The sequence below is a fragment of the Pholis gunnellus genome (assembly GCF_910591455.1).
Source record: "Pholis gunnellus genome assembly, chromosome: 21".
Lineage (NCBI taxonomy): Eukaryota > Metazoa > Chordata > Actinopteri > Perciformes > Pholidae > Pholis > Pholis gunnellus.
Genome location: NC_136548.1, coordinates 15,320,578 through 15,342,995, shown reverse-complemented (window position 1 = coordinate 15,342,995; position 22,418 = coordinate 15,320,578). Strand labels below are relative to the sequence as shown.

General features: G+C 42.8%; 1 protein-coding gene across 1 annotated transcript in view; it reads left to right on the top strand.

Annotated features, from left to right (window-relative positions):
* ttyh2 (tweety family member 2) overlaps nucleotides 1-22,418 on the top strand; it is a gene marked incomplete at both ends in the record, with an annotated part of 52,293 nt that overhangs the window by 14,571 nt on the left and 15,304 nt on the right. The window contains 3 exons of the mRNA XM_079182687.1: nucleotides 7,100-7,211; nucleotides 13,982-14,202; nucleotides 18,978-19,073. Coding sequence (XP_079038813.1) covers nucleotides 7,100-7,211; nucleotides 13,982-14,202; nucleotides 18,978-19,073 — 429 coding nt within the window. The remainder of the gene's footprint in view (nucleotides 1-7,099; nucleotides 7,212-13,981; nucleotides 14,203-18,977; nucleotides 19,074-22,418) is intronic.

Below are 22,418 nucleotides of genomic sequence, written 5' to 3'. Positions count from 1 at the left end.
GGAGAAATGCATTTTTCGGATGATATCTGACCCAGTGTGATTTAACAGTGGAGGAGCCGTGCAATAAGATGCAATTTCTTTGGGCTGGAGGCTGCTGGATCTCATCGAGTCTGCGGTGAGCTGAACACTTTCCTGATGTGAAATGACATGATGTTTAGTTGCTCTAAAGGTTAATAATATCAGTGTTACAGCCGTTAGCTGGTGTGCAGGGCAGCCTGGAGCAGTTCATTATTTCTACCTGGACCCAACTTTTCATTCCGCTGCCGTCTCAAACCTGCAAAATCAACCCGCGACGCTGCGGACGAACATTAACTGTTGCTAAGATTCATTTAGTCTGCTAAAGGTGCCAAAACACATGTACTGATGCAACGCAGTCAGCACTTCCGTCACCAGAGAGATCCTATTAAGCCAGTCAGTGAGATGCAGCTCTCCCTTCAAAGTAGCTAATTGAATTTGTTGCCAGCAGAGTGGATACTTTTCTCAACCATGTGACAGTCATGTTTTAGCAACCAGCAGTGGGTAATATTAAATTAAGCCTCGAGCGTTATCGTACATCCATCCATCCGTCGTGTTTCGGAGAACGTTAATTGATAAATGGATACGCTGAGAGCTCAGCGCTGCCGGCTAAGTGCTCGTGTTCTGTGCCACCTGTAGGCGAACCACAACAATGGCTTCCATCCCCCGTCTTCTTTGTCATATAGATGTGCCTCTGCCCACATCTACTGAATGCAATTTAATACAGTGTATATGAAAAAAAAATTAAGAAAAGAAATGCATATCCATGGAAACATTTAAAAAATAATGAACCCCCTCAATTTAAAGCTAAATGCCGGTCGCTAAAAGCAGGATGATGAATATTCAGTATGTCAAATAAGCTTCGAATTGAACTCTGGAAAAAACGCCACTAAAGCACTATTCATACAACACTTTAACATTTATTCGACTTCTGCTCCCACCCAGTCAACCCGTCTTCATTATGTGACATTTAATTATGCATGTGCAGTTTCTCCTCACATTAAAGATGTATTATGTTGCCAGAGTCACAATAAGAAAAAGTGAGAATACAGCAGCAAGTAGAAGAAGAAGCCAAGGACTATGGGAACTGTTGTGTAATGACGTACGGTGTATTCACACACACAGTACGTTTAAAGTCTTGTTGCGTTTTGCTTCTGACAGATTGGCCCAAGATGGTGGATTCTGTCGGAAGCCCCTGTGAGTCGATTATCTGGGTGGTGGATTAGATTTTAAACCGATCTGCAAGAATTCTCCCCTCTAAAGGAAATCATATCCATCTGCCTGGTCTTCACTGCATGTTAGATACAGAAAAATATACCTTGAGTACCATGAAAAATCACGTGCGTGTCATATACTTTGGCTGAATAGTAATCCCATTAGTGACATGTTTTGGTCTGGAGTAGATTTAAAGAGCTCGCATGGCCCCGACTTGATGAGTTGTAAGACTTAATAGTGTGAGATGAATGAAGAAACATCCTGTGGGAAATCAACTCTCCTTCATGCGATTCCTAACTTTGATGACGACAGTCCTCTGGATGTTTGGAGCGATAGTCCAGTGGGGGTTTGACTTGGACTTGGGAACCGGAAAACTAGCTTCATTTTAATCTCATCAGTCCAGATCCTCTTTTCACCCTCACTTTATCCCCGACCTCTGCTCCCTTTGTCCTCTCTCTGTTCACCTCCCCTCGTCCTTCTGTCTCTGCTTAATCTCGCCGTCATCCACTCTAATTGTTGTGTGTCGGTGGCTGGAGCTGTCCGTCCTAATTAACACCGGTGAACCCAGAGCAGATGTCACATTTAGCTGTGGTTGCGGCCCCGTACACATTAATTACAATATCGACTTATCGTTCAATAAATGGACATGATTTTGATAATTTTTATTATCGAGGTTGTTCTGGACTTTTTGTAAGACTTAGCTTGATAACTTTGACATTATCGTCTTAGCATATGATATATGTGTGTGGACTTGATCACATTTATGTTATTGACTTATCGTACGATTTATGGTCATTACCTCGATTGTTTTTGCTCACCTCGATGTAGCCCGTTGTGTTTACATTTGTGTTTGTTTCCATAAGAATGTCGCCAACATGCCGCCAGAATAAACAGCAGGGTTTTCTCTACCATTATAAGTTTTGGACATTGCAGGAGTTTTCATTTTATTTATTGTTTTATTTATTAACAATATATTATTTATTTTTTTCCAATTCCAATGTCATATTTCTAACATATTTTGGAAGACTTGTATTAAGCACTGCGAGGGTTCTTTAGTTCAGCAGAGACTGCCTACTGCCAACTGGATCCTCAGAAATTGTTCTTCTTTCCAGGACACTTGAAATATTTATTTGTGTGTGTTTATTATGATAAGTGTCTGTTGCCAAGTGGAAATGAGAATGGAGGAAACATGAAAAGGGTGAGAGAGAGAGAGAGAGAGAGAGAGAGAGAGAGAGAGAGAGAGAGAGAGAGAGAGAGAGAGAGAGAGAGAGAGAGAGAGAGAGAGAGAGAGAGAGAGAGATGTCTGTTTACATGAGATCACTGTCCTCTATTGGATCCCATACAGAAATGATTTGGCACACATAAAGCTTTTCATAGAACAGCATTAGCAATAGAAATCGCATCAACAGTAGTGTTTTAAAGCCCTCGTTTCACTTTTTTTTTGGGGTCATGTATTTTTAGTAACTCACACTGTACAACTTTCACTTCATCTCAGGCCTTAAATTGGGTATTTTGAAAGTTCTCTAGCTCTGAAAGTGGAGATGTGTTCATGCAAAATTCAGGTAGGAGCTACTTGTATGGTATATTCTAGGCCTGCTGCATATTAAGGGGCATTTTTCTTTTCGGGTGGCTCTTGTTGAGACTTCAAGAGGACGGGGTAAAATATAAAATGTCTATATTTGTCGTATCAGGAGAGTCATTGCTGCCATTTTGGGGCAAAATCTCAAATATTCAAACACGTCTGAGTCTATTAATAGTTGCCGAGGGCATTCTTTCTGCTGCAGGCTTTTGGTTCCTTTTTCTGAATCCCCCTCAATGTCTTTTATCCACTTTCTCATTTATCAACATGACAGTTGGGATTTTTGCTCAGTACATTTCAGCGTGTCTACTCCGATCTATGATATTCTTTCTCTTTGAATTAGACCGTAGATATGTGAAGGAGCGGCACTGGAAGGGGTAGAGGAGGAGACCTATTCTCTTTCTCTGCACATGCCTCTCTGGTCCTCCCAGTTCACTTATAAAATAATTAGATTCCACCATTAAAATATTTGCACGCTTCAAAGAAGGCCGTGTTTCTCCCGGCTACTTTTTACCCGATACATTTTTCTGTGTTCAGACACAAAGAGATGAAAGGAGAGAAACTCCTGTGGTGTGTTTCCGTTTTGTAGGTGATGTTTTGGTGGGAAACAAAACACAAAAACATCCAACAAAGAAAGATTATTATTAAATGTGGGTGCATTAAGGAAGGAAAATCTTTTTTCTGCTTTTTTTCTGTCTTGCTCTGTTTGTCCCATTGTCTGTGTTGTTTGTTGTAAACTGCCTCCCTGCCTACATGTATATTCAGCCTACACCGCCTGCTTGTATCACTGTCAGTCTGTCTCTTTTGGTCTGTCTGCATCCTTTACTTGCTGTCTCTCTTCAAACTGATGCTTTCTTTTTCACGTCTATTCTGCCTTAAATGCACCCCCCCACCCCCCCCACCCCCTCCCCCTCTTTTCTCCCTGCCTCTCCCTGAGGTTTATGTTAAAACCTGCAGAGTGGGTGGTTTACCTGCAGGGGGTCAGTTAATGAGGCTCGGTCCTTGTTTTACTAAGTAGGAAAATAGCCCCTGTTGTTCTGCCCCACACTGCGCTCAGCATCCACCACCACACTGCTGCTGCTGCACAGGTACAGCAGCTCTGCCAGACCCCAGCGGTTCCATACCAACGTTGCAGGAAACGTCATTGACCGTGGATTCATGTTTTCTCTTTTTCTGCTTAACGCTTATCCGGAAGATTAGAGAGGAGTCGAGAGAAACCATGAGGTTAAGTAGGCTGCTCTCAAGCCCCCTCCATTAAATCACGGCTCTTGAACGCAGGCTGACCAATCATACAAAGCTGTGGCCTGCTCCAACCAGGGTCTGGCAACAGTTTGGCTCTGCTCCATGGACTCTCGTGCAACACTTTTAGATTGACTTTATTTTTAAGCTGGTGTTGTGGATTTGAAGCCAGTCACGGTTAAGCGTTGAGTAATAGTGACACTCGTTACCTGGAGAGGTTGGAAGGAGATATATATACGTTTCTAAAAACGTTACGTTTCTACCTAAAAGCTTGTGGAGCTAACATTAGCAGAGTACGTTAGCACATCATTAACTAGCATTAGCACTTCTATGCTCTGCTAGCTACTGAAGATGTACTGAATGCAGAGACCAGCTGCTCTTGCTTTTTAATGTAACGGTGAATAAAAACCTACTTGGCTTTACAGGAACAGTATTTCATTGTCTTCTGTCTCGATCTGCACTTTTACATCGTGATCAGTCGGCTTTAGCTTCTTCTTTTTAACCGTTTTTTGCTGATGAATCAGTTTTACACCCTGGATATTTCCTTCAAATTCAAATCTGTGACTATTAGTATTAGTATTTGATAAAATATATGTAGGGAGTGCAGTTTGTGACAGTGTGGGCTCCGTGGTAGCTCTGACAGCTTGGTGGAGTAGCAGGCGGGAGGCGAGGCTTTGTAAAGGGTCGGCTGGAGCACATTTTGTGACGGGACAGTGGTGGTTTCTAGCAGCCAGGAGTACACCAGGGAGTACTTTCTCAGTTGCTCGAGCATATACGTGGAAAGATTGAGGAGTCACAAATGTAATGTTAACACCTGAACACCATCGAGTGTGCATGGAAACCGGTTATCAGAGAAGATGTAACGGATGTTTAAAAGAGATAGCTAAAAGTAAGACATGATTAGTTATCTGAGAGTAATGGATGAGCAGCCGGGATAGAGGTAATGGATACATACTTGAATTAAATTAGCTATACGTGGATGTGGTAATTACGAGATCAGATAAATCTGTATTGATGTTTTATGGTTTATTAAAGAAGTGAAGAGGCAGCCACACTCACGCAACCTTGCAGAATTAACGAGGTCATAAAATATAGTCCTTTAATAAATCATAAAATCAAACGCTGCATCTGCTCAACTCTAAGCAGTGAAATTGATCCCAGTTAAGCAGTTTGCCTCCCTGGTTAATATTGACTGGCATTGATCATCGGATAAAGCACTGAGCTCTGTCTCTTTGTAACAAATGGCTCCAATGTAATACAATAAACACCTTTTGAATGTAACTCAGTATAATTTAGGGAATTATACTGGGAAGACCTGAATAAATGAGGAAAACAAAGAATGCAGATTGTTGCATACAAAGAGGTACAAGGGTTTGCCAGTTATGTGAACTATATCTACTACACATTCACCAGATCTCAAACCAGTTAAACCATCATGAGACATTTGACAGCAGAAGTAACCTCCATCAAAACAAAATGAGCCGTGATTGTGTTCAGTTTCAGACACTTCTCTGGCAAAGAGCATTGAAAATGGAGGCTGGTGGTGGCCAAACACCTTTTACTGAGACACTTCACGTTGGGTTTACCTCTCAATTTGACAGCCATGTTAACCTGAATCAACACTTCTGAACATTACTATTTCATAACAGTAGGATTTGCTTCAGGGCTGTTGAATTGGATTTTTTTTACACATGTTAAATAGGTGTATAATATGACCAGATGGTTTCAAGGGACTAAAAAGGCATTTCTTTTCACGTCATCTCTATTTTAATAAACTGGTGACTCAGTGTGACCCAGGAAATATGTCAGCGGAGGTGTAGGCCAAGTCATATCCTGTGTCTCAGAGACCCGGACCGCATCTCTCGTCTTATGATCAATTTAGTGTGGTGAGTGTGTGTGTGTTGGTCGACCAAAAAGTTTTACTCATCACGGTAACTTTATGTCCTTTTGCTGTGTCATTCAGAGACTCCTTTTTCCTTGGAGCTTTATCTTAAGTTCCATAAAAGGGTAATCATTTCCTCTGAAGTTATCACAGGTGGTTTTTATTTCAGACGAGGGACTATGGGAACTATAAAACACACCTGGCATTTTACCGCACTGGGACTGCTGTCTGTTCATTCGTCCCTAACGGACATCTTTGCCGTCAGAGTGTGCTGAGAGGCATTACGTGTCCACGTCTGATATATTTGCGGGGTTTGTCGAGAACGATTTTGTGGCGGCTCTCAAATCCCATTGTGCAGCAGTACAATGCCACGGCACTTTGGGGAGAAAAGAAGCTCAAAGAGACTACTTAAGAGTGCGGGTTGATGGTTATTCTGTCTGTCCCGATGCTCCTGCTGAACAAATGGAATCCTTGGATGACTGAAGCAGTTTCAAAATGATGCATACACACACGTGCCAAGAACCTGTATTGTATAATATCTGGTTCAAAGAGTTGTTGTTTATGGAAATGAACACGGAAATCCAAACAGTTTCTCGCGGCTCCACTGCTGTAAAGACGCCTTCGCTTTCTGCTGCAAACCATTCGTTTCTTTGCAGGTTTTCTGCTCGCAGATTTCGCTTTCAGTCACTTACACATCTCGGAAAGCGATGCACGAGTCACTCTTGGAGTGGAACATGGAGGTGCAGCACAGACACATTTAATGGGAGAAGCACAAACTCGGGATGAATCACATTTTGATCCCTCCCACAACCTCAATTGCCTGTCTCCAAGATGCTCCCGCAAGACGCACACACGGCAACTTTCCCCAATCTGGCATTCATTCTGTTTGGATGATAATTACCTGTTTCTTCCGTGTCCTTTTCAGGAATTGTCCCAAAGTGCCTCATTACCTTTGCATTTCTTTTTCCCTCTTCATGCAACAGTCTGTGTTGACAGAGAAATTGATGATGAAACCCAAACGCCAGAATGACAATGAAAGGACTGAAAAATTCATAAATGTTGTGTATGTGCTGTGATACCTTGCAGGTATTCTCTCTCTATGCACCCAGCTCCCCTCATTCATATCTAAAAAGGCTTACCTGTGCTTCCGCACCTTCTTCTCTCTGCAGCATCGCGGTGGGCGTGGGTTTCTATGGCAACAGCGAGACCAATGACGGCGTGTACCAGTTGACCTACTCCCTGTACAACGCCAACCACACGCTGGGCGGCGTGGACAGCCTGGTGGGTAAAACATTAGCGTCGTATGTATGAAATGTGTCGCGCACATAAACGCCTCACAATGTCCTCGTGTGTGTGTGATTTAAGTGGCAATCGTGTTTCTAGTTTGTCGAACAGCTCAGTTTGTGCCGTGTCATGAGACGTACAGATTATAGATGAGAGGCCCGTCCGTCCAGGAAACAAACAGCTCAGAGTGAGCTTCAGAAGAGCCGGTTGTGATATATTCATACACACAAACGCACACAGGAGGAGGAAAGCCCAGAGGACTCAGTTTAGTATGCCTTTAAATGTTTTTTTTATAGTCTTTTTATGGCTTTTTACTGCTACAAATTCGACAGCCACACAAAAACTCCTTTCTCCCCGACACACAGCTCTCACCCTCCTTGCTCCACCTTCTCTCAGCCGCTGTGGCCTCGGCAGAAACTCAGTATATGTGCGTGATCCTTCTTCTATTTTTACCTGCCTCACTTCCCATCACACAAATGTAGCTCGCTGTTTTACAAATTGAACTCTAAAGATGAGACGTTTTCTTTCCCCCTTTCAGTCAAGAGTCAAACTTAAGTTAAATCAGTTTGATATTGTCTCTCTCTTGACTCCCCCCCCCCCCCCACCACCAGTGTTTATGAAAAGTTGTCTTTGAAGTTATATGTAATATTAAAGAGACTGGTAAAGATTAACTTGAGACTTGTCAAGATTAATTTAAGATTTGGAAACATTTCAAGATATTCCCTTAGAGAGCCACATGAACACATTTTTGAGATAGCAGGTCAACATGTATATGTAATATGTATAAATCAGAAAAGAAAAAATCATGAATTCATACCGAAAGCCGTACATCCTCTGAACGGTCTCTAGCTTGTGGTGTTGAAGTTTCACGAGGCTGTGATTATCCTAGAGGACATTTCAGACTTGTTAAGATTAACTTCAGACTCATAAATACTGATTTGAGACTTGTACAGATTAATTTGACACTTGGAAATATTACCTTGAGACTTGACATGAAGCTGTGACAAACGACACAACCTGCAGTGAAGTTGTTGGTACACATCAGCCGCGCGTTGTCGCCTCAGCGCTGTGTGACCTGCAATGATCCTGTGACGTGTCGGCGCTGGCAGAGACCCCGGGTGACTTGCTGTCGAAGAGTCGGGATTAAGTCTCCATCTGTGTTAATGGAGATTAATGTGGTGGTATGTGAACCATTTAGTGCGCTGACTCCACATGGTCTCAGTAATAAACACTTTGCAGAGAGGGTGAAGAGCCCACAGCACGATGTCAGGACTTGACTTGCACAGATTTTAAGGGAACACAATCCCAGATTTGAATGCAGGGTAGTTCTCAGCTGTCTGGCTCTGATTGATGCACTTTATAAATAATTTAAACTGAAAACATGTAAGAACTCTGCGATTACTGATGTTGAAAGATCAGTAGTGCTGCTTTAGATTGTCAGTTGGGATTAGTTCTCACGTGACATGTTTGCCTTTTTGATTTAACACGGAGAGGTTGATACACTTCTTTGTCACACTTCTAGAGTGTATGAATTGTCCTCTCATCGTCTTCTCGTGAAGCACTTAGCCACGTTCATCTCTCAAAGTCATATTAGCAGGCGGTGAGAAATCATTAACATATAGCTCATCTTGAAAGCTTGTCGGTGTGTCCCTCTGGGACGTGTGAACCCGTGCAGGCCCATAATTGGACATGGTGGCCTTTTATTTTAGCAGTGTATGCGCGTGAGTGCGCTCGCCTGCGTGTAAGTGTGTGTGTGCATGAGTGAGTTCATTGCACGCAGCTATAGACTGTTAAGGAGTCCGGTTCTCGGGCGGGACAAAGAGCCCAGTGTGCCACACACAGTTCCCAGTCTCCCCCCACCTAATCAACCATGAGCCCCGCAGACAAAGCCGCTTGATGGGGAAGAACAAGGAGCAGTGCTCGCCCGTCTGATTGGCAGAGTCGGGATTGAGATCTGCATTGAAATCATCGACAATGAAGGCCTCACTGCCCTCTCTCCCCACACAAATGCCTTTTTTAGCGCGGCTCCAAGAGAGTTTAGAAGTGAGTTCGCTTCTAAAGACTCCGTCTATAAGAGAGGAAAGGAAGGAAGTTAGACTCATTATCATCAGATGCTTTTTTTTTCTGGGCTACTGTTGAGACCTTGATTAGTTACGGTCTGGAATATATGCATATGATGTGTTTATGCGCACAGGAACACACTGTCTCTCTGAGCGAGAATGTCAATTTGACAAAACACTTTCATACCGAGAGAGGTGCAATTTGGAGACGGCTAAAAACATCACCAGGGCTGTTGGAAGATATCTGGGAACTGGCCAACCGGGATGCTTTATTGATGCTGTAATGGGACTGACATTTGAAGTGTTTAGCCACACTAATAATAACTCTATTGTTTGGAGATGGGTGTTGTGAGAGGTTTTGGCAGACAGCAGTGACCCAGTGGACTGGGTCGATGTCTGGTTCGGTCCCTCAGCGTTTGGCCGGAGCTCAAACACTGTTTGGAAGTTGGCCCACTACATAATTATAAACATGCACATTTCCACAGCATTCTCATCATAGATTTAATACAAAATAACAAGGTTTCATAATGTGAAAGAACGATAGTAGATGGTACTTTGTGTTTGTGCATGTTCCCAGTGTGACCCTGGGTTTTGTATAGAAAAAAATCTGTTTTGTGAGAAATGGTTCTCGTCAAAGGAGTTCAATTATCTCGGGGTCTTGGTGTATTGTTCATGAGGGATGGGTGTGACATCCACAGACGGATCAGTGCAGTAAAACATGATTTATGGTCGATGCAAGAGGTTAACTGGAGTCCATCTGTGGTTACTTACAGCAAAGGTCTTTATTTACAGTTCAGCATCATATTTCTGCTGTCGATGTCACCGCAACAACACTGGCTGGATACATCGTATGTGACCAGGTTTCTGCCTGTAATACAGAGAGCAGGCCAGGGCATCATCATCTCTGAAGGTACTATTAAACCGCTGCCGTCCCAGGGTTCAAATGTAAAGACCCCTTTGATGAACACATTCTCTCTCCCAGCCAGTCAAGTGATGTCAGTGGCCCTACGGTTCATACTGTGACGCTGTAGGTGCCCTGCTAGTGTCGGTTTGTGATGTGTCAAGAACGATGTGTCACTATACGGTCGTTACATACATACAGTCTCTTTTCAAAATACATTTCTTCTGTAGGTTTACTTAGTTTTTAGGTTTACTGATTTGGTTAGGTTTAGGGAAAAACACTTTAAACTAAGCTTCGTTACCCAGCGGTGAAGATGCGGTCTTCATCTTCGTGGTGACCGAGCTGCTGAGGCACTTCGGAGTTCAGACCCATGTTCCATTTCACGCTCTAGCTCCCACATTCAATTTTAATCAAAGAAAAGTCTCTTCACTGTCGAGCAGAGACGAGACGAATTGGAGCAGTGAAAAAAAGGTTTAATCCTATATTTCAACCGTTGTTTACTTTAACAAATGCGCACATTTTGTCATTTATCAAGCGATTACGGGACGATTACGTAATGTACAGTGGAAGTGATCCTTGGATGCTTGCTCGGTCTCTGGAGGATGATTCACACCTTTTCATGATACGGCATGAAAATCGACTTTGCCCAGCAATTTTCCGTCTCAACTCCGAGAACGACACTCTGGGAAGTTTGCGTCTTGAATTTGAAAATGTTTTTTTTTTTACAGCCTCTCTGTTGTATGTGCTCAGAGAGGCATCGCTGAAGAATCGCTTCCTCTGACATCGTGTACAAGCCTCAACGGGCGTAAAGATAAAGATCCAGTTCTAGTGAAGGGAGTAGTATTCATATTCTGAGACAGTATTGTAGTGTTGCAGGGAAACAATACACACATCATTTCACAAAGAGATATTTGCAATCATTGTTGTTAAAGGACCAGTGTGTAGCATTTTGGGGGATCTATTAGCAGAAATGAAATATAATATTCATTAGTATGTTTTCATTAGCGTAACATAATATATAATAATAATTACACTTTAATTACTATAAGTAGAAATTATAAGTGTTGATAGTAATACTGTTTTTGCCATCAATAATGCACAAACTTCTTTGAAATGGCATATTAAATATATGAAACAATAACCAAGTGGTTCTATGTCACTATAGATTATATTTTATTATTTTATGGTTGAACCAATGAGGCAAGGAGAAGGATGTGTGACTAGCTGACCACCCCCACCCTGTTTATTCCCTTTCCTCAAGCTTTAAATCTGATATTTCACTTTTATATATTTTTTTCCAGCCCAAGGCCACTTGTCATTTGTCACATCTGAGTCATTTATTGTGATTTCTTATGTTTTCTACATTGTGGTGTTCGCCCTCTGGCGTGTGGAAATGTAGATCCCACAGTAAAGTAGCTCTGCGCCAAAACACACTCTGCTGCAAATTGTTTGTTTTGAAGGATGTGTGGAAGAGAATGCTTCTCCGTGCCATCAAAACATCCGACTGAGATAAAGACTGAGAGGACTGGGAATCTATATCTTCTTGATCGGTGTGGATCCCTTACACGGTGAGGTTTAGACCGAGACCGAGGAGAGATTAGCTGGAGTGGTTGTCTCCCCGGGCGTCTTAGATAAGATTCTCACACAAGAGGCATGGATCAGATACGCGCCTTCATTTCTCATCTGCGATTCCAGTCTGAGGAGGAAGCGATCAATGAGTGATCAGATAACAAACTACGGAGCACCACCGGCCTGTGAATGTGCTCTCCTGGGCTGCCTCGGTATATGGTTCTTTGTTTGTCATTTAAAAATAACCAAGTGAGTGTGGGATCATTGTGGTTATAACTTGGGCTGCACAAGATGTATCATTTCAGAATCAACATTTTGATGTGCGCGTGTTCATATCTATGCAGCCACTGTGTTTATGGTTATATTGTTTACTAGAGCACAAAGTTCTTCAGAGATCTAGCCGCCTAATTTAGCTCCAGACGCAAAAGTGTGCACCAGATTGATGCATCTAACTTTAAAATGCACAATATTTTTTTGGGAGCATGAGCCCAGGCCCCTGTAGAGGGTTAACATTTCTGTCTTTTTTTTCACATCACAATATATATCGCAGAAATAAAAATACGATGTCCGTTTTCTTCAATAGTGTGCAGCCCTAATCGTAATTTTCAAATAAATCAGTTTTTAGGGAGCTAATCTCAGTGATATGTTGCTTAAAGTGTCATTAACATCTTGATGGATTTCTATTGACTTTGGCGCACACATTCGTGGTCTCCAGAGAGTGTATCCTAATGCAATTTGTGATCCCCTGATTTCTTTTCTTTAGCACCACAATGACATTGTTGAACATCCTAAACACTGTTTGCGTCACATAATCCCAAGAGGATGCATTTTAATAACTTTGGTGATCCTGTGACTTTTAATCATCAGAAAGAAAAAAAAGACATTTGTCCAAAACTTTGGTTTAATACTAGATTCCTGCAAAACTAATGGCATTCCCATTAACCTCAACTGTACATTGTGTTTCGTGCTAATTAGCAAAGTTAGCACGCTAGCAACTCAACTCAGACGTTGAACCTGGTCAGTGTTACTGTTAGTATTTTTGCATTGTCACTTTGAGCGTGTTAGCAAGCTGATGTTAGCATTAAGCTCAAAGCACAACTGTGCCAATGAACCGCCTCGCTGAGCCGCGAGAGAGGCCGCGGACTCTCAGTCTTGTTTGCAGCCATCTAGTGTGGCTCGCTCTTAGAATTCAAACCCAACTAATTACTTCCACCCAACCTCCCCTCGCCTCAGCCCCAGAAAATCCGCTGCCTGACAAACACAGCAACAATATGAGTTTTCTCTCCTGTGAATGCCAAGTACCCAGAGCTGAATGGAAGCGTTTATTACCCTTTTTAATTATCAAATAGCGGGATGTCTCTGTGAATGCCATTTCCCTGTAAACAACTTCTCCCTTCAAGCAAAGTACAGAGTAATTAAAGCCAAGGAATTGGGTAGGTTCTGTACTCCCCACAGATAATGTGGTTTTGCGGTACTTGGCCGACGAGGTAAAAACCTGATGTGTGAAGATAAACGAGTCAATCTGTACAACTTTTGTTTGTCTTAGAGGATCACGCTTCCCCTCGGGGAGTAAATCAGTTGCTCTATGATTACATGGCTTGAATAGCTAGTGAGGTATCAATTTGGAAATAAAGTCGGACAAACGGCAGCAGTCATGGAATACAAATCTCCAGCACCAGCAAGCCTCTACTATTTCACCTCTGTGCTCTCCACTTTTGGCTGATTTCCAAGCTGAACTGTTTACTTAAAACGAACCTCTTCACCGACACCCACACTCAGCTCTCCCACACTGTGCCCCCCCCCCCCCCCCCCCCCTCCCCCCCTCTCCCCTCTTTCTGCTCTGCTGCACAGACCAGCCTCATGTATAGGCTAATCTCACCTCTGCCCACTCTTTTTTTTCTATTTCGGGGAAACTTTCTCAGGCAGAAAAGCTGACCAAAGGCACCTAAGAAAAAGTCTGTCAATACATTATTATTTTAGCAGCAACGCGGAGGATATAAAACATTAGTGTATCCTCAAACTGGCATGTTTTTTCTCCTGGCAGTTTTACGAAACTGTGCCTTACTGTTACCGGAATCGTGCTCAATCATCGCTCGCCTGTAATTTCTCAATGCGTACATTATTATGCCTCATGAATAGTTCAGTTCATTAGCTTTCATGCTTGATGTTCCACTTCCAGCGGCAGCGCATGGTGTACCATTCATCTCTTTTCCTTCCTCTCCTCTTGTGCCCTCCAGGTGACTGGAACCATGGGCAGCATGAAGAGCGGCCTGCACCAGCACCTCGCCAGGCTGGACGAGATCTTCGCCACGCGGGGCGACTACGTGCAGACCCTGCAGTTCATGCAGCAGATGGCCGACAACGTGATCAAACAGCTGCTGGGCCTGCCTGACTGGGAGGAGGCTAAGGTGGACCTGGCATCCATCGCTGATCAAACAGCGAACATGGAGTACTACAGGTGAGGAGCAGATACATGTGTCGGGCTTGTTCAGTGCAGGGTGGCCACGTAGCTCGGTTCATGATGCCACAGATGTGCAGGTTTCTGAAGAGATAACACATCCAGATCTCAGAGGAAGACATTCAGGAAGTGAAGTGGAAATGTTGTTTACTGCTGCCATGAATATTTTTCAAGGGTTAAGTGCATCAAGAATTTTGTGGGAGTCAAAAATCCCATCACACATGCGTTTCAAAAATGCAAATCAGCAGAGAGATGTTTAATGAATATAGTTATTTATATCTTGGCAACAAGTTGCATCTTCATACACTGGTTTGTTTGGGAAAAGCCGTCTTAAAGGCGCGGTCCCACATGTGCAGATGAGACGATACTCGTGTTGAATGTGGGCCGCGCCAATTTGGGTCAACCATACACACACACACACTTCTTTGATATGCGAATAAACCTAAACAATCGTTTCACGTTAACTGCTTGGCATTGTGCGTTTTTGCATGCGTGATACAAGGCTGCATATTCAACGTGTCCCGTGGCAGAAATATAGAATGCAACATTTGACGTGAGCACAACATAAACAAGAGCGAAGATGGATGTAGATCAACCAGGAAGGATCTATCACATTTCTATGATCATTTGTAAATAACACAAATTCAAGTCAAATATAGATATATCTCCATCTTAAGCTTATAATATCATGTCTCTTTTATCGCTGCAATCACTGAGCAACTTGCCAGTTGAACATGCAGTTGAATAGATAATTCATGTTAGTTACATACTTTATGACCTTAATATATCACATGATATTTAGTGGATGGGATGAAACTTGGTGCTTGACCATGTGTATAATCCGTGGATGTGAAGGAGCAGAGGCTGTGCTGTGGGGCGTTTGAAAGTAGCAGAATCCAATGAAATGATTAGCAATCTTTGCATCAACACCACAGACCCTAATGAACAGCTCCAGTATGTTAAGCACTGTTATCCTAGGACGTGTCTCGTTACAGATTAACTCACACTCTTATCTCAAAGCAGAAACGGGCCCATTGCCATTTTTTTTTAGCCCTTGTGTAAGCTCGATGGGATTTATGTGCAGTCTGCAGTAACAGACAGGCTGGTGTGTTTGTATTGATCTGCAATGTGACTCCTCTCCTCAGCCGATAATTCAATGCCCCACATAGCTCCGCACTAATAGAGAGCAGACAGCCGGACACTGTAAGCTGTTAATAGACTCGTTATCGCTGCCTCATGGCCCCCAACACATAGCTGTGGTCGGGCGTGCATGTGTGTGTGTGTGTGTGTCTGTGTGTGCGCGTCTGTGTTTGCGTGTTTTGGATTTGACTCATCAAAGTTGGCTGTCTGTCGTCAACGTTCTCGTCCTTGAATATTTTGTTTACTCGTCGAACTTGCTCAAAGTGTCATCTTACTTAACTGAGAAACAAACCAAAAAAGACTCTTTTCTATTTTTATTCATTCTTTAATCACATTTTCTCTCAGTTTTTGACGTTGTCAGCACGAGGACAGTTTTTTTTACTGCAGCTTTGCAGTGCTCAGGTATTTTAAGATGGGGTCTGTCAACCTTTTGTGTCTTAAGGCACACTTAAAAAATGTACTTGACAAAAAAAGGAGAAAAATAAACCGGGCTGTGAATATGTATCACGTCGGGTTCAAAGTGGTCGCGGACGCGGAAAAGTGCTGCCGGGGTTATTTTGGCTTCTATAGACCAATTGTGCTGCTCACTGGCCTCTGGTGAATGAATAAGTGAGTGATTCATTATCTCGCGTAAACAATATGAATTCTATATATGTGGTATAAATGATGTGATTTACATAAATGATGAAATATGCATCCCACGTACTTAACTTTCCTCGCCTCTCTCCCTGATGTTCTCCGTCAGTTTAAATTCCTGCGATTCCCCTCCCACATGATCAAACTTCAAAATTATATTTATTATATATATATAGCCCAGAGCACATATTTATCAGCCGTGTCTAAACAGAGTGACGAGCAGACACACACACACACACACACACAGACAGACGGTCAGAGGGGGAGATTAGCTGTAAAGAACACAGCAGAGGAGCAGAAATGCATGCTGACCGTGAACAGACCGGCTGTCATGGTGCTTTTGCATCCCGTGTGAATCAGGCTCAGTGAGACACTTGACTTTTGGTTCATCACTGCCTCCAGAAATTATGGATCCAAACGTAATGTCTTCAGGGTCGTATTTCCTCACCACACGCTTTGGGGCTTTTACATCACTTTTTGTCATTCTTGTCACTGCATCTGAGCGAACTTTAGCTTGCTAGCAGGCTAACGGTGGTTTGACTCTACCTGATGATGTGTCGTGATTGGTCACCGCTACCTGCCACTAGATCATACACACTGTCCCTTTAAGTTACTTGTAGCATTTTATCTTTTTTTAATTTTCATCTTTTTTCAATTTTTTCATTTACTTATATATTTTAATTTATAAGTAATTATTCAGTTAATTCCAAACACACTAAATACAAGTTAATGTCCAGTTGCAGATGTCTATCCATTTCTGTTTCATTCTGACAAACCTGACTCATAAAAAAATGTAATGAACACACACACACACACACACACACACACACACACACACACACACACACACACACACACACACACACACACACACACACAGAATAAGGTTAAATGGCTAAATAAGGTTCTGCCTTAATGCGACTGGATGTTGCTCCTCGTTCCACTGAGCAGTAGCTTAGCTCTTGTAATGTGTTGTGTAGCACAGTGGAACCAACTATACCTGGAAAAAAAAAATCCTGCCAGCAAAAGATTTGAACAAAATACCACATCAAATGTATTCTGCAACTTGTATAACTCACTCAATAATATACCATTCAATTGATTATGTTTTTACTCTGAGAATACAGTCATTTAAAATCAGTAATAAAAACTGTAAAATGTAATTTATGTTACATAGAAGTGTGATGTCATTGTACGAGCTCATTAATGGGGTCCCTCTGTGAGTGTGGGCCCTGGGTCAGTTGGCCCCCTGCTATCCCATAAAACCCAGTATTGATAGACTGTGACCTCTGACCTCTCTGTGGTGAATGAAATGCCTTTTCTATTATCGCTATCAACCGTTCAAACTGAAGACAGGCACATTTGGATCTGCTTCTTGATATGCAACACAATTTCTTGAAGACGTACTTTTCTATCGTGCGTAAATCTAACCCCCGTGTCCCCATGCGTGTCTCTATGCTGCACTCGGTCTGACTCTAATTGGATTAAGACGACACAGACAAACACGGTGGCGGTGTCACCCGAGAGCCTCCGTGTGCACGTTGACGTCCTAGGCTCCCGTGCTGTATACCACTGCCAAGAGGGGGGGGGGGGGGGATGAAACGAGGAAGAAATATCAAGGAGGTGGTGGCGAAGGAGAGACATGTAGGGGGAGAGAAAAGGGGGCTGGAAGGCAGAGAGAGACAGAGGGGAGGGAGATTAAAGAGCGTGAAAAAGAGGAGGATAGAGGGGTGCATGCGGGTGAGCGATGAGGGAGATATGGGAAGGCCTAGTGCAGCTTGATGGAGACACAGATGGGCGGGGAATAAAAGGAAAAAAAGACTGAACGAAGTGAGAATGATGTAGCGCCGATGGGTGCAGGAGGTACAACGGAAAAAGAGAGTAAGATGCACACTGATGAAGATGAAATGAGAAAAAAGTAGGTGACTTTAATTAGGTGTATCGATTGATAAAGAGTGAAAAGGTGATATATAACTGCCCCTCCCCCCCCCCCCCCCCCCCCCCCCCCCCCGTTTGTTTCACAGCATGAAACATTCAGCCATATGGATTTGAGTCCATCCATTATTAACCATCTGCACAGACTGTATGTCCGGTCCCAGACTGACCACCGCTCACATAACAGATGGGTACACTGAGGCGGGCAATACCGGACAGGATTACACCCTCAAGCATCAACCCTCTCTCTCACACACACACACCTCAGATGACAGCATGTATCTGTTGAGGTGAAAATAAGTGGGACTCTCTCCTGGTCGTTGGAAGCGAGGCTCTCCAACGCTGTTGCAAAAAGGTCGCTGCCGCTACCAGAGCTGTGTACGACTTCTCTATGTCCCTCCTGCGCATTCTAAATGGGGTCTAAGGGCTACTGGATTGTTCTTACTGGGAAGTTGATTCATCTAAAACAATTATCTGCTGAGTTACAGATGTCTCTTTCTCAATGTAAGTCTATGGGGAAAAGTCTTTTAAGGACCCCATGGCATCACATGACGGACCCAGAAGTTGTAATTCCACAGTTTGACCACTATGTAAAGCCTGGCGCTCCTCCTGGGGACCTCACCTCCATTTCTTTTTTTTACTTCTACATGTTTTCTTCAAGTAATTTTTTAAGTCACAGTGCTTTAATGACTTACAATTCTGTTTTTATTCTTTTCAAGTCAAGATTTTGTTCTGGCATGCTCAAAGACTACCACTCAAATTCTTAGTCAATTTAGTCTCTTTCATTTTAAAACAACAGTGTTTGGATGCTGACCACAGAAAAACATACTTGAACAAGCAACACATTAGATTGATGTTTTATTGTTTGTATTTTGCATAATTTTGTTTAAATTTTACAATGGATACAGTGGTATTGTTACTGATAGGGAATAAAGCGAAAAACCGATACCAATAACACCCAGGTGACATGAAGCCGTGATTCCCCCTTCAACAAAACTCCTCTTACTTTGCCACAACAAGCATTCAGCAGCAGTTTGATTTTGTGTCCCTGTCTGTCTCTGCAGGTGGCTCACCTACCTGCTGCTCCTCATCCTGGACCTGATCATCTGCCTGCTGGCCTGTCTGGGGCTGGCCAAGCAGTCTCGCTGGCTGCTCACCACGTGAGTCTAATAGGTCCTGTAAAACTGAGCTATTTACGGAGCCGAGAGCTGTTTTTATGTTCACAGAGAAAAGAAGCGATGCTTTGGTTTTATGTGTTATTTTTCTAAAGGCAGGAGAGGGAAGGATGAATGAGAGAAGGAGTGGATTGGGAGACTAGCTGACTTCAGTAAATCCCAGCTAACTGGGAAACATTCATTTAGTTTTAGTCACATTTGTGCTGCAGCAGCTGCTACAGATTCCATTCGTCCAGATGTTACAACATTACATTATGCACACATTGTATAATGCTCACTTCTCCAAACACTAGATAATTACTTGTACATTGTCTTAGCTAAAAGCAGACCAAACTTCTTCCAGTTACTCCTAGATTTATTTTACTTAACTTCATATAGGTATAAAAGACAAAGTGGATCTAAAAGACAGAGTTCCTACCACCTTTGTGGCAGTTAAACACGCTCTCGTCCACATCTTGTTATCCTGATGATCATTTTTAGATGTGCTTCACATTAATCTTTTGCACCGAACAGGAAACAAACAGATACGATTTACCAGAGGACGAGATGAATAAGTATGAGTTGGTGTGGACAGAGGAAGGTGGGGGCGGGAGTTGCTTCACTTCTCGTGGGAAATCGCCCGTGAACGAGGCAGCAAAGTATTGGATCATGTCGCTGTGCAAACACTGCCCTGCGAGCCCTGTTGTATTTCACCATTTGCCTTTCAGCGTTGCCAGCGGTAGGTCGAACTCGCTCGGAGCGTTTGCCGCGTCAATAGCTTTGCTCTACAAATTGGATTTGAGCGCTGTGGAGAGATGGGAGCGAAGCCGTTTGATGTTATCAACAATATAACTTCCTGCAGATCGTTGTTCCGGTTTAACACTCGACCCGCTTTAAATGGCTTGCGACATGAATTACATCCGATAACGGACGCAACGTACTGTACCTCCTCACCCTTGTATGGCACGCCGTTAATTATTTAGCACTGTATTTTTAGACCTTTTTTTTTTCAGATTAATATTTTATTGATTTTACCTTTTCATGAGTGACAAGAAAAATGAAAGCACATGCAGGGTTCATTAAAACATAACCAAACATAATATAAGAAATGTAAATGATGATCATTGTTGTTCATGCATCAAAACATCCTCTAGCTAGAAAACAATAATACAATTCATATATTTTGTGTTTCTTGGAGAAGGAGGCAGGAAGTGTTGAAAATAAATTGAACTGAAAACAGGATGTTGATATGACAGAATTATAAATAACGCTCCCACACGTCATATGTTACGCTGAAAAGCAATTTAAAACTGTACTGTAGAAACGGTATATTTATATCACATGCAGTGCCTCTGCTTTCATTTAATCTCCTCACAGTATCTATAACTTAATTGTATCCATCTCCTCTGGAATGGGGATTTTTCTTTTTTTTTTCTCGCTGTAAAGGAGCTTTTCACGGGGCATGAAATCCACCCGGGCCTCCGCTCATCCAGCCCTCTCACTCCCAGTCACTCTGTCTCTCGTAATCAGTCAGTTCAGGGTGTGAGCCGCTCTAAACTCGCCCTACTAACCACAACCCCCCCCACACACACTTCCCTCTTCCCAGCCCCTTTGCACACACAAGATGAGTCAGTGTCAAGAGTGTCTTCCCTCCCAAAGCATGCTCTCTTCCAGCAGAGTGGAAGTGGTCGGAGGCTGTCGGGAGCAGATTACACTCACGGCCCTGCCGACTCTTCCTGGTGCTTCTAACTGGCTGACTCGGTGTTAGCGTGACACACAGTAACCTCTTAGAATAGAAGATACTCCCACATGTGAGGGAGGAAGAGACATCCGTTGACCTCGCTGTCAGCAGTTTACCCCATGGATTTCTTTTGGTTCTGCATGTAGCTGCTGAATTTTTTTCAATTTGGGCAATTGCAAACAAATTTCCATTCACCTGGGAACACAACACAACATCGATTGGGTGAAATGAACCCTAAAATGTCATGATGTAAATACAGCGTAAGCCTATTTCCAGGTTTAATGTCGTGGATGTGCAAGATTGCCCGTGCACCTCGTGCACTAGAAAAATAAAGGAGAGCAGAAACTAATTTCCCTGGATGACAGAAATCATTTGAGCGAGGACGTACACCAAGAAGAATTGTCATGTAAACAGACAAAGCGAATGGTTTGTATGCGCTGAAATTATAATGAAACACAATCGCGGCATTGAGAAGAAAGGAGAAGGAAAGAAAAAGCCATTATTTACTGCCCGAAGGAAGCAAATGGAAATAGAAGTTCTGTGTGTAAAGTAATATACAGTTTTACAGAAAGAGTTCAGGTAATCTCAAATGTCCAAAGCATGGGCGGATTATGAGACAACGGGTCTCTGGGCACAGACATGTATAAGACCCCTCCATAAGAGCAAAACACACACTTTAGAGTTGTTTGGCCTCTTTTTGTTGTTGCGCATTTTTGTAGTTTTATGTCTCCTTAAGTCTCTTTTGTAGTTGTTTTGAGCATCTGGCTAGTCATTTCGCATCTCTCTGTAGTTTAGTCTTGTAGTCATTTTGTGTCTGTGTTGTCATTTTGAGTTTCTTTGTAGTTGCTTTTTGTCTCTTTGTGGTTGTTTTTCCCATTTTCATAGTTGTGTGTCTTTGTAGTTGTTTAGAATATGTTTGTAGTAGTTTTATGATTCTTGTGGTCTTTTTGTGTCTCTTTGTAGTCCTTTTATGTTTCTTAATGCTCATTTTGAGGCTCTTCCTTGTTGGTACGTGTCTCTTCGAGTTCCTTTAGCTTTAGAGTTAGCTGGCCCGGAGGGGCCCCTGACACTTTGGGGCCCTAGGCCTCGGGTCCAGTAGCTGCAAATCCAGGTGAAAGCAGGTTGTTTAATACATTTCTTTAATTCATTAAAAATGCAGCTCTTCAAACTTGGAAGAGGTGCACAAAGCTCTACAGTGGTTTGTGTACAATGACTACTATACATCTCATATAGTCAGTATATGGTTAGACACACGCAAACCAGTAAAGGCGAGCAAGCTCAGGAGCCAAGCGCTCATCAAGTCCATGTGATCGGTGTCGTCTGCAGAAACTCTGCACATCAAAATCACGATCAGTTGAGAAAGCTTGTTCAAGACACCTGAACATAATATCCTGAGCGGAGTACAAAGGTGTGAGAGGTGACGATCACAAGGCAGAGGCCAACATTAGAACGTGAGAGAACGATGTGATTATAATTAGAACTTGAGAGAACGATGTGATTATAATGAGCATGAGGCTAATTGGCGTCATATTATGATGCAATTTTTGTACGAGATTGATCGAGATGTTTCTATGTTTTATTCGTTTGTAACGACATCCCTCCCGTTGCTG